Source organism: Dipteris shenzhenensis, chromosome 24 (genome assembly GCF_047967505.1).
Source record: "Dipteris shenzhenensis isolate YYH24624 ecotype China chromosome 24, Dip_SZ_1.0, whole genome shotgun sequence".
Classification (NCBI taxonomy): domain Eukaryota; kingdom Viridiplantae; phylum Streptophyta; class Polypodiopsida; order Gleicheniales; family Dipteridaceae; genus Dipteris; species Dipteris shenzhenensis.
This window is the reverse complement of record NC_141619.1, coordinates 9,047,554-9,060,128: the sequence shown is the minus strand read 5'-3', so window position 1 is coordinate 9,060,128 and position 12,575 is coordinate 9,047,554. Positions and strand designations below refer to the sequence as shown.

The 12,575-nt window shown below is 46.5% G+C and overlaps 1 protein-coding gene across 1 annotated transcript; it reads right to left on the bottom strand.

Moving 5' to 3' along the window:
* Positions 1-7,135: 7,135 nt before the first annotated feature.
* On the bottom strand, positions 7,136-10,567 carry LOC147886176 (pentatricopeptide repeat-containing protein At3g16610-like). Its single transcript, XM_087395863.1, has 2 exons — positions 7,290-10,567; positions 7,136-7,162 (listed from the first exon to the last, which is right to left on the bottom strand). The coding sequence occupies exon 1, from the start codon at positions 10,565-10,567 to the stop codon at positions 7,670-7,672; it is 2,898 nt and encodes a 965-aa protein (XP_087251989.1). The 3' UTR covers positions 7,136-7,162; positions 7,290-7,669.
* Positions 10,568-12,575: the final 2,008 nt, after the last annotated feature.

Here is a 12,575-nt window from a genome sequence, read left to right as displayed (position 1 = left end):
CACTACCTCTGGACCAGACTCCGACTGCCTCGGCTCCTCCTGACGTGGCTGTCCGGGGGGGTGGGGGCGGAGGAGGCGGGGGCGGGGGGGGTCGAGACGAGCTGGCGAAGCGTGGACAAGCAGCCGCCAAGTGCCCAAAGCCGTGGCACCGCAGGCACTGACCTGGCTGTCCGGTGACTATCATGCTCTGGGTGATGCTGCCGGCACCTGTCACAATCTCGATCACTGCAGGGAGAGTCGCAGGATCCGCCACAGCCACACGGACTCGGGAAGCTCCTGCCGTGGTCACTGCGTCGGCAAAGGTGTCGTGCATAACCAAGCCAAAATGGGAGCCCAAGTCCCTGACAATCGGCCGCAACTCAGTAGCAAGCCCTGGAAAAACTAGTGTCACTGGGTGGCGAGGTATACGGAACCGAACATCGAAATCCGCTGCGCTGAATCCACGGTACCACGGGACTATCATGATAATCTTCCCATCCACCGATGTGGGGGAACCGGCAATCAGGTTGCTCGCAGCTTTCTCATTGGAGAGTTTGAGCCAGAAGATGCCCCTTCCCATAAGGGCCACCTCCTCAATATGGCCATCCTCTAGCAGGAGAGTGGACTGGAGCCAGTCCCTGATGGCAGACCTGGAGGGGGAGTGTCCAATGACTCTACCGTAAACAGAGGTACGAGCAAAGTCAATGGCAACCTCCTGAACACGAGATGATTGTTGCTCTGTCAGGATAACGCGGTAGGCATCTGGAGAGGGAGGGTCCGACTGGGCCTCCGGATCCGGGCAGGGGGCCGCCATACCGCCAAGACTAACTGCAAGCTTCCGATGAGGAAAAAACAGGCTGCCACCCAAGAAGAGGGACGAAGCGGGAGATGGAGCCTGGGGGTGAGGCGGGCGAGGCGAAGTGAGGGGTCGGGGGGGGCGGAACGGAGGGCGGGGTGAATGCTGCGGGGTGCGGGGAATACGGGAGGGCGCGGAAGGGCGGGGGGGGCGGGGTTGGAGTGGCGGGGGCGGAGAGGTGAAGCGGGGGGCGGGGAGAGCAGAGTGGAGGCGGGGGGGCGGGTGAAGCGAGGGGGGTCGGCGGGTGAGGCGGAGCGGCGAGAGGGGGGGGGGTGAGGTGAAGCGAGGGGGGGGGGGTTGGGTGAAGCGAGGTGAGGCAGAGGGCGGGGTGGAAGAGAGCGGAGGGGGGGGTGAGGGCGGCTGAGACGAGGGAGAGGGGGGGAGAGTGGAGGCGAGGGGGGGGCGGCGATGGTGAGGTGAGATGGAGCGGAGGGGCGGGGCGAGAGAGCAGCGAGGGGGCGGGTTGGAGCGGGGCGGATGGCGAGGGAGCAACGAGGGGGCGGGTTGGAGCGGAGGCGAGGCGAGGGCGAGGGCGGGTTGGAGCGGAGGGGACGGGTTGGAGCGGAGGCGAGGGGGCGGGTTGGAGCGGAGGCGAGGGAGCGGGTTGGAGCGAGGGGGCGGGTTGGAGCGGAGGCGAGGGGGCGGGTTGGAGCGAGGTTGGAGCGGAGGCGAGGCGAGGGCGCAGCGAGGTGGGCGGCGGGTGAGGGGGAGGGGGGACGGGGGGCGAGGGCGGAGGGGGAGGGGTGGGGGTGGTCGCGGCGAGGGGAGGAGCTAGGAGGAGGTAGAGCTAACGGCGAGGGGGGGGGAGGGGAAGCTCGCAGGAGCTCTAGTTCAACACAGTCCTAATTGTAGGACTTCTGCTTATGGTCATTGGACTACTAAATGGCTAGATTCTTACCTACTAGAACAACTATTTTAGCTGTTCGGCTGGCTCACGAGTTTGTGGACCACTTGTTTAAGCTGTATGGTTTGCCATCTGACATAGTCAGTGACAAGGACTCAAAGTTTACAAGTAACTTTTAGACACTTGTTTTTGAGAAGTTAGAAACTACTCTAAGTATGAGTTCCTCGGATCATGCACAATCCGATGGCAGTACAGAGAAGGTTAACCAGTTGGTTGAAGACATCCTTCGGGCATATGTATCTAAGAGACAATCTTCATGGGAAGATTATCTACCTATGATAGAATTTGCTTACAACAGTGCAAAGCATTCTAGTACTGGTTACAGTTCTTTTATGCTTATGTACGGGTTTCAACCTAAGTCACCAGTTATGGTTGGATTAAAAAGAATTCAAAATGATGCTGCTAAGAACTTCTTGCTAGACATGCAGGAAATGTTGCAGGTTGCCAAGGAGTCTATTAGGAGTGCCCAAGATCGGGACAGATTTTATGCTAATAGACATCGTTCACCTAGAGAGTTCTCTGAAGGAACGATGGTATATTTGCGAATTCCCAAGGAATCCAAGAGCATAAGTACTGGTTTGGTTCCGAAATTATCCCCCAGATACTGTGGTCCTTTCAAGGTCATTAAAAGAATTGGACCAGTTGCATATCGACTAGAATTGCCTCCTGATGTTAAAGTACATCCAGTCTTTCATGTCTGTAGACTGAAAGAAGTATTGGGTGCGGAAGATCAACTTGTTTCTCCTCACGAGATAAAAGTTACAGATTTGACTTTTATTCCTCACGAACCTGAGTGTATTCTTGAATTTCGTGACAGACAGATTCGCAATCGATCTATCACGGAATACAAGATCAAGTGGAAGGATCGTGTTGAGGAGGATGCAACATGGGAGACATTAAAAAACCTCCAAAGAACATTTCCGGTTTTTTAGCGAACTCAGGAGTGAGTTCTTAGAGGAGGGGGAGTATGTCATGTGCACGGATTGGTATTTGACGTGTACTAGGTACACAGGACTAGCTCAGGTAGCCTGGGGAGGCTTAGAGCTAGGCAGGCTTGATTCTCGGGTTGAGTAGCAAGGGTACGGACTATTTATAGGTCTTCGCTATTTTTGGCACTCGGGGCCCGAGTCTATAAAAGGGACCCAGGGGGTTCAGTTCTCAGTGTGCAGTTGGGAGCAAGTTTCGTTCCCAGGTGCTAGGTCTGTTCCTGGATTGAGTCGCGGACACGCGCTTGCATCTTAGCGTAGCCCAAGGCCCAGTGGCTGATCCAGGGCTTCACAGCGCCACCTGGTGGTATGGGACACCAGGCTGGTTTGGATCTGATTGGGAGTTCGTACCAGTAGCTCAGCTCGTGGCTCGGAGGGGACATCTCCTGCTTCGGGATCACATCTCGTAGATGTCATGGTTGGGTGGTGGGCAGCCTGCTCAGTTTCTCACGTGGTGTGTGTTTGTTTTACAAATCAGAGGTTTCAGGAGTGCGGGGATGTGTCACCGAAGAAAACTGGGTTTAAGAAGAAGTGAATTAGCAAAGAGAGTGCCTCACAGCCTAGTGGTCAAGCCAAGCAGGTGAAGCCAATTGAGACTCCTAAACTAAGTACTACCATTGGAATGAAAAGAAAAGTAACACCAATGGCAGCCCGGGCTTGGTTAAAGTCTTCTTTGAACCCAGAGCAAAGAGAAAAAGCGAGGAGAGAAGGCTTGTGTTTTGGATGCCTTCAGCCTCATCAATGGAAAGATTGTCCACGAAACAAGGATCGTCGGATGGCTGAGATGGTGATCTCATAATGCGAGGTGGAAATGGAGGAAAGTCCCAGAGCAGAACAGATGCAGATTCAGCTAGCGATATCTTCTCAAACGTCAGTACCTGTTTTGTTATGTGTGTCTGTTGCTAAGCTAGTAACTAGTGCACCTGATAATGTCCTGTCAAAGCCCGCAGCAATAGGGTATACATCCTTTAACGATACGGAGTTGATTAAGATGAAGAGGCAAGTAGCTAATCATGACGTCATTGTGTTGTTTGACTCTGCGTCAACGCACAATGTAATTAACTCCAAGCTTGTAAAGAGGCTGAAATTAAAGACTAGCCCATCTGACTATGCATATACTGTCAGAATGGCAGACGGAAGTTCAACTGAAGTATGGGACCAATGGGTTACTCAGTTGGAACTTCGAATTCAGGACTATACTGAGAAGCTTGATTTTGAAATGACAAAGCTTGCTCACGCTGACATAGCCCTGGGTAAGGCTTGGCATTCTAGGAAGAATCTAGTCATAGATTGAAAAAAGCACATTTATCAATTCAAGATGAATGATGTGTTATATGTCTTATGAGGTAAAAAAGATATACCTCAAGGACTGTTGGTTTCTGTAATGGAAGTTCAAAAAGCTCAAGAGAGTTTTTGTTTCTTTATACAGCATCGGTAGAGCCGATTGATGGTCCTTCGGCTAGCACTGATGTTACCCAAAATGGAGAGATGGTCAAGTTGGCTAACCAAATAGCAGAGCAGTTTTTTTATTGTTTTAGGGATGAGTTACCTTATGGGTTACCTCTAGAGCGGAATGTTCAGCATAAGATTAAACTAATCCCCGGGACAGAACCTGTAAATAGACCTCCCTATAGGTTAAGTTTTACCAAAGAAGCCGAGGTACAAAGACAACTGGAAGAATACCTCAAGCTGCGGCAGATTCAACCCAGTTTCTCACCTTTTGCTTCGCTAGTGATATTTTAAAAAAAAGAAAGATGATACTTTTCGCCTCTGTATAGATTACAAAGCATTCAAGTAAGCACAGGTATCCAATGGCTTGGATCGATGATTTGCTACATGCGTTACATGGGGCCGTAATTTTCAATAAGATAGATCTTAAATGTGGCTACCATCAGATCCGTATTAGAGTCGAGAATGTGCATAAAACCACTTTTTAGAAGCAGGTTTGGACATTATGAGTTTTTGGTAATGCCGTTTGGACTTACCAATGCTCCAACTACATTCGTCATGCTTATGAACAATTTACTACATCCGTATATCGGGAAGTTTGTAGTACATTTTATTGACGATATTCTTGTGTTCAGCAAAAGTATTGCTGAGCATCACGAACACTTAAGAATAGTGTTCAATACTTTGAGGAAAGCCAATCTTTATGTAAATAAAAAGAAAACTACTATCTCCTTGCCACTTTTAGATCCTTGAGCCCGCGTGCTCCTCGTCGAGCTTCTACAGACTTAAGAGTCTATGCTTTGATGCCTGCTCCTTGTTGCCCTGGAAGACAGCCAAGGGTGCAGCCCCTTGCTGAGCTAAGTCTGCAGCTCTTCAGCCCCACTCGATCCTCTGGATGAAGGCCCAAATCTGCTACTCTGCTACTCCTATCTACTGCTTGAAGTGTTGCCTCAGTGGATGCAGAATGATGCCCCTTAAGAGCTAAGAGCCCCCCATATGGACCAACCCACTAGGGTCTTTCAGATTGCACTTTCCAACTTCCAGACGGCGGATTTGCCAGGCAGCTGTAGTCATGATTCGATCTCACATATGACGGGTTTTGACCAAGGAGCAGAGATCATGAATTGCATTGGTAGAGGCCTGCTCATGGGCTGGTCAGGAATCCGTCTCGCAATTCACCCGTTGTAGATTCTAGGCTGACAGCGATCCATTAGCTGAGGTCACGCTTATTTACTTCGTATGGTTAGCTGAGGTCATGCTTCTCTATTTCGTACGGTGGCTTTTGGCTTGGAGAAGGGTCCCAATATAAGATAAGGTAGAGAATTGACTAGCCAAGCTTGGCTGATCACCAGAGCCTATCTTGTCGTCACAACGAGACCTTGGAAGGCTGGCTGAGCAAAAAGTTCCGCCTTCACGTCACTAGCTGTCCAGAGGGGGCTGGCTGGTCACATTGAGCTTGCCTTCTTGCGTACTATTTTGGAGGGCTTATGACTCACAATTGATGGTTCTATTCTTGGTGCAAGCTTCAATTGATCCTAGCTGTATATGTGTGCTTTCTCTCTCTGTTCTGAACAGATAAATGGCCTTGTGGGCACCTAGTAGCAGTTATAGTGGATTGTGTATGTAGCCAGGTGTGGCTGCTAGTAACAGTTTCGGGCTGTGTGCCTAGTGTTGGACAGAAATAAATGCCTTCTGCCAGGGATTGGTGAAAGCAGAGTCCAGCATAGGATATGCTTGGTAGGAGCAGTGAACAACAGAGACCATGCATGGGGCAATGTTGCCTAATGGGATGTGGAATACTCTAATTGCAAGAGTAATTGTAGCCCATGTGTAATCTGGATTCGGGGACCTCCAATTAATACAGAAATACTGAAAGGGGCGCCAAGGTTTGGGGCCAATCTGTCTTTCTTTTTGTGGGCACTGGTAGCAGTTATGGTGGATTGTTTAGCCAGGTGTGGCTGCTAGTAACAGTTTCGGGCTGTGTGCCTGCTGTTGGATAGAAATAAATGCCTTCTGCCAGGGATTGGTGAAAGCAGAGTCCAGCATAGGATATGCTTTGTAAGAGCAGTGAACAACAGAGACCATGCATAGGGCAAGTTGCCTAATGGGATGTGGAATACTCTAATTGCAAGAGTAATTGTAGCCCATGTGTAATCTGGATTCAGGGACCTCCAATTCATACAGAAATACCGAAAGGGGCACCAAGGTTTGGGGCCAATCTGTGCCTTTCCTTTTAAGCAGGAGCATTCTAGCTCCCCAAATGTGATGATCATATCACAGTGTCTTAACTGACAACCTCACATGCTTGGATTCTTACTGGTGGGTAGTGCATTTTAACCTCTCCACTTTAGCGTTATGGTCATAATGACTCCACAATTACGATGCAGCATAGTGGTTGGCATCTACGAAGACTGCTTCAAGTATGCTTCCACAACATGCAACCATGTAAATCAGCAAGCAACCAACCTTCATGTTTCATCCATGGTCAGTCTCAACAAACAACAAATGCAATTGCCTACCAGCTGTTATTCTTTTTTACGCACCTCTAATTGGGGCAAGTCCTGTGTAAAGGAAAGTCCACATATTGTCTGCTTACTTGATCTACAGCCTGAAGCGCCTTGTGCATCCCTCCAGCCAGGCATCATTTCTGCAATTCTCCCATGGACAATCAATCACTGCCTGCAACTATGTAAGAGTACGACAGCCAGAAACTACATGAAGACCATACTCACAAGGGAACAGGAACAGATTGGCTGCATCAAAAATGTGAAACTGAAAATGGAATGCCAGGTCATACGTCATAAAATCTATGGAAGACAAACTAAAGATAAGGAGCTTCGATGGCAACAGATGCTAGATTCTATGTCTGCAAGTTTAAAATCATGATAGTATTAGGGCAAGATGAAAACCTTTAGCAACAGGTAGACCTGGCGTAAGAGCAATTCATAAGCCCTGCAAACTGCTAGCTGCTACTTTCACATTTGTCTCCTACAGAAAAATCGCTCATCCATGTTAAGTCCAAGCAATTTCAGCAACAAATATCTTAGAGCTGAACCACTTGTGGAAATCTTTTAAAAACTTTCAAGTCACTATGCATGAAGACAAGAGCACTCACCTTGAAGTGAATGGTAATCATCAATTTGGAAGTATTCCAATAATGTAGAACATTAGCCCTCTTCTTGAAAGGATATCAACCTCAGGTTACACAGTTATCTTTGGGAGAGCTACCCATTTTCAGTTATTGCTGCCCAGAAGCTGAAAATTACAGCAAAGATCCTTTCTAAGCTTGGGCAAAGCAAAATTTCCAGCATTTGAGTACTCGGTAATTGTTGGAAACAAGTAGCATACTAGCATGCCCTGTCTGACCCTACGGCATCTCGAATTTACAATGCACTCAGGTATTCTCTGCAACCCAAAAAATGCTCGTAAATCAATGGTTTTTGGCAGCCAGTTTTTGCCCGAGTTTTGATAAGCCCAAGTGAAATAGCTGGCGCCTTAGTGTACACTAAAGGACATCTCCTCCTCCTTATCTGGCATTGCCTGAATTACCAAGTCCAAGCATGGCATATAGCCTTCTTTCTTCATTTGAAAACTTAATGTCTTCAATTTTGCATCAATATCATTAATCTGTGGAAAATCATTGCCTCCAACTATAAAATCATGCATCGTGTTCCCAATTTTAATAAGGGCCTTCCCTGGCTTCTTCCATGCATTTGTATCTTTCCTTATCTGTTCTAGTCTGTTTGCATCACCCTGCATGCCAGCAAGGGAAAAGGCATGTGACATAAGAACATATCCAGCAGCATTGCTGCCATCCATCTTGACGAATTGACGAAAGCACTGGTGCCCTAGTTCTACATTGCCATTTACTTTGCAGTGACTTAGCAAAGAAGTCCAACCCACAAGATTGGTTTCAAAAGGCGTACTTCCAAGAAAATCCATCGCCTCATTCAAACGGCCTGCACGACCAAGCAGGTCAATCATGCAATTATAATGGTCAACAGTTGGCATAATGCCGTAGTCTTCTTTCATGGACTTGAAAAAGCATCTGCCTTCATCCACTAAGCCTACATGAGTACATGCAGAGAGAAGAGAAACAAATGTTACACCATCTGGCTTCAATCCTACTTGGTGCATTCCCTGAAAGTATTGCAGAGCCAACTCATACTTGCTATGCTGGGCACATCCTGCAATCATTGCATTCCATGTCACCACATCCCGCCTTAGCCATCCATCAAACACACTGCATGCAGCTTCAAGCCTCCCACATTTTGCATACATGTCAATGAGGGCATTCCCAACATAAACATCAGACTGGCAGCCACTTCCGGTGATGTGAGCATGAATCAGCTTGCCTTGATCCAGGGCTGATATGCTGGCACATGCACTTAGGATGCCAACAAAGGTGACCTGGTTTGGTTCTATACTCTCTTGTTGCATTTGCTGGAAAAGTTGGAAGGACTCATGACCTTGTCCATGTTGGGCACACGCCGCAATCATTGCATTATAGGTCACCACATCCCGCACTTGAAAAGCTTCAAACACAATACGTGCATCCTCGAGGCTTCCACATTTAGAATACATGTCAATGAGAGTGTTCCTAACACAGACATCAAATGCAAATCCACTGTCAGTAATGTGGGCATGAACCAGTTTACCCAGACCTAAATCTTCTAAGCTCGAACATGCTTTCAGAATGCTAAGAAAGGTGGCTTCATCTGGCTCCATTCCTTCCAGCTTCATTTTTTGAAACATTTGAAAAGCCTCATGACAGTGCCCATGCTGAACAAACCCTGAGATTATTATGCCCCATGTTACCAGATCACGCTTGGAAGTTTTATCAAACAGTCTGTGTGCATCGGTGAGGCTCCCACATTTGGCATACATGTCAATAAGAGTGTTCCCCACCATGACATCCAACTCAAGCCCACATTCAACAATGAGGCTATGGATCATCTTGCCCTGACGCAGGTCTACCCTACTCGAGCATACCTTCAGCATACAAATAAACGTAACATGATTTGGTTGCATGCCTTGCTGCAGCATATGCTGGAAAAGATGAAAAACCTCCTGCAGATTTCCATGTTGGACAAAACCTGCAATCAATGTATTACAGGTTACCACATTTTGATGAGGTAAACACTCAAAGACTTTGCATGCATTCTCCAGGCTCCCACATTTGCCATACATGTCGATGATGGAGCTCCCAACCAGTAGATCAGTCTCAAGCCCAAATTCAACAATGCAGCCATGAATTAGTTTACCCTGCTCTAAGGCGTTTGCACAGGAACATGCCTTTAAGATGCTGATAGAAGCCACTCGATCTGGCTGTATGCCTTCATTCTGCATTTGCTGAAATAACTGAAGAGCATCCTGGCTATTTCCATGATGGACATATCCTGTGATCATTATGGCCCATGTGACCACATCTCGCTTTGGCACTTTTTCAAACACCCTGCATGCATCCTCAAGACTCCCACATTTTGCGTACATATCAACAAGCATGTTTCCAATGGGTATATCAGCCTCGAAGCCGAGTTCAATCATGCGGGTATGAATTAGCTTCCCCCAATCTAGGGCTGCTATGCCTGAACAAGCTTTCAAAATACAAAGTAAAGTTACCTGGTCTGGCTCCATGCCATCTTGTTGCATTCTCTGGAATAGTCTAAGAGCCTCCTCACCATGCCCATGCTGGACATATCCTGCTATTATTGTACTCCACGTCACAACATCTCGCCTTTGCAATTTGTCAAATACTCTGCAAGCATCATCAAGACTTCCACACTTGGAATACATGTCGATCATAGAGCTCCCTAGAAATCCGCCCAAGTCCAGACCACTCTCAACGATGTGGTGGTGAATTCGCTTGCCATGCTTTATGGCACTTACGTTAGCGCATGCCCTCAGGGAAGCAACAAAAACGTAGCCATCAGGTTTCACACTTGACTGTTGCATTTCATGATATAATCTGATACCCTGCTCATCTTGTCCGAGCTGGCTGTGTGCTGAAATAAATGCACTCCATGCAAACACATTTGGTTTGGAAATTTTGTAGAAAACCTGGTTTACGTCCAATAAACAACCACACAATGCAAACAATCTAATCAAATAGCTCGCCAAAAATGCATTCGACTCTAATCCACATTTTAAAATAAGATGGTGCACTCTTCTGCCAGCTGCTAGGTCCGGCCTACTCATGCACCCTTGCAGAAGCGAAGAAAAAACGCCTAGAGGAATAGTTAGCCCTTGGTGCTCCATAAGTTCCACAGCTTGAATTGCCTCATCAAGGCGTCCTCTTTCACGACCCTTTCTAAAGCCTTCAGGTGAACCGAGAAGGGAATTTCCTTGCACCAGCTTGTATGATTTTGACAAGCATTGGAGTGCTGCGGCCATTTTTTAATAGCACGGACCTGTACCATCATTCTTGGCAATTTTCAACAAGGTGTTTGCGATGCTGAGCCGATGCAAGTAGCAAACCGTGCACCTGTTCCGTGTAGTAGAGAGGCAACTTCAAAGATTCCAGTTTTTCAGATCGCAGCAGATCCACATCGGTAAACTGCCCTCCTCTGAGGAGCAAAACGTGATGCGAGAGGCTGACTACACGAACCGATACTTGAGAGGGTTTAAGGCAACATCTCTCAAATACTTGTCCCATGTGGATTGTAGACACAAATCATCCGTGAATGCCTTATGGTGCGCTTTCTGAGGAGTGATTTGAAAGTGGCATGAGTCTCTGGACGTAGTTGGGGTAATTGTCATTCCAAATGATAACGTTGTAAGTAAACACTCCCAATTCTGTGGAAATCCTTGGGCCTATTTGGACCTAGTTGTAGATTGAAAAACCATTTTAAAAACTATATACTTTCGATCCAACAATCTTTTTAATACATGCTCTGTGAAGGGTAAGGGCTAGTGATCCCTTTAATTGGCTATGTTGACCATTTTGACTTCTACACACTCTGAGCTTACCTTCTTTGTGAGAACCATGCCTATAGGTGAGAACCATGACTACAAGTGATACCCATCCCATGTGTTCAATATATGTAGGTGATACCTAATCCATGTATTCAACCTCACATTATGCCAATTTCTACAAGCTTTTGAAGTTCCTCATTTAATAGGTTAGCATACTTAGGGTCTTTTAAAAGAAGGCTTGGCATGGTTTTTCCTTGGAATCATATGAACCTCCACCTTGGGAGGAATGCCCTTCATGTCTTATATGCCCAAACAAAACCATTCTTGTATTCCAGGAGTAAAGCTTTGAGCTTTGAAACTCTCCTCAAGGAGAGCTTCTACCACATATTTTTGCTAGTTTAACTAGGTAAGCAAGGTCAAGCATCCTAGTTGTAGCATCTGTGTGATGGTAGGGTTCTCAACCTTATGACTATCATGAGATTGAAACTACACTATATGTGGTGTTTTTAGAGGATGAGTTTGGGCATCTTCTTAGATTCATCTAGACTCCCCTAAGGCCTTCATTTTTAAAAAATTTACAGGAAGAGCTAAATCAACTCTTCCCATTCGTATTTCTTGAAGTGCTTGGGAAGGTTGAGATGGGTAATTTTGCCTTGACTTTGGTCATCTCTTCCATAGGTTCCTTGGAGTCCCTTGAGGTTGTTCCCTCATCCTTTAATTTGTCCCTTCCCTTCATATTTTATCTTATTAAAGGGAGATAAATAAGGTTTGGTAATCAGTCTAGGGTGCCATCTCACTAGACTCTAGCATTCCTTCTTTTGAATAAAGATATCTATGTCATTTTCAAGATCTACGAAGCAAGGCTAAGGCTAAGGCTAAGGCTGTTGAGCAAGGTTGTCACTATTACTCTTTCGGTCACTTATTTCATCTAGACTCATCTCTATAATGGTACTCAAGCCCATGTGAGCCATGTATTTGAAGTCTATCCTTGGTTGGGTTCTCCTAGTTAATTGAATAGACTTTTCATTAAAAGGGCTTATTATTATGCATCATGACTACATATGTATGTATGACTAGTGTTAGAATATAATGCATGCAACAATTTCTCTCTCATACAATCTGAAATGAACACATACGATATCACATAAAATGATGAAACAGAAATGGAAATAGTTGGCATCGTTAAAGATCCGAAGTGTCCTTGTATTAAAAGACTTAAGACATAGGTTCGACTTGTAGCTCACCTCTATTGCATTTATTGCTACTTAAACTGACATGAGACTCAATTATGGAGCTTAGAGACGTGCGAGCATAGCGTGTACAACAATTTTTCTCCATATTTGTAGAGCCCACTGAAAGATAATTGGACAGCTACATCAAGTTTGAATGCTATGTGGTTGCCATGCACCACCAAGTGGTCGCCCCATGCAACTAAACCCAGTCAACCTCCATCGCTTCACAAAGTAATCCATAAATCTCAGCAAAG

What these genes read in the sequence shown, in the direction of transcription:
- LOC147886176 (XM_087395863.1), bottom strand. Translation starts at nt 10,567, where the DNA reads ATGGCCGCAGCACTCCAATGCTTGTCAAAATCATACAAGCTGGTGCAA.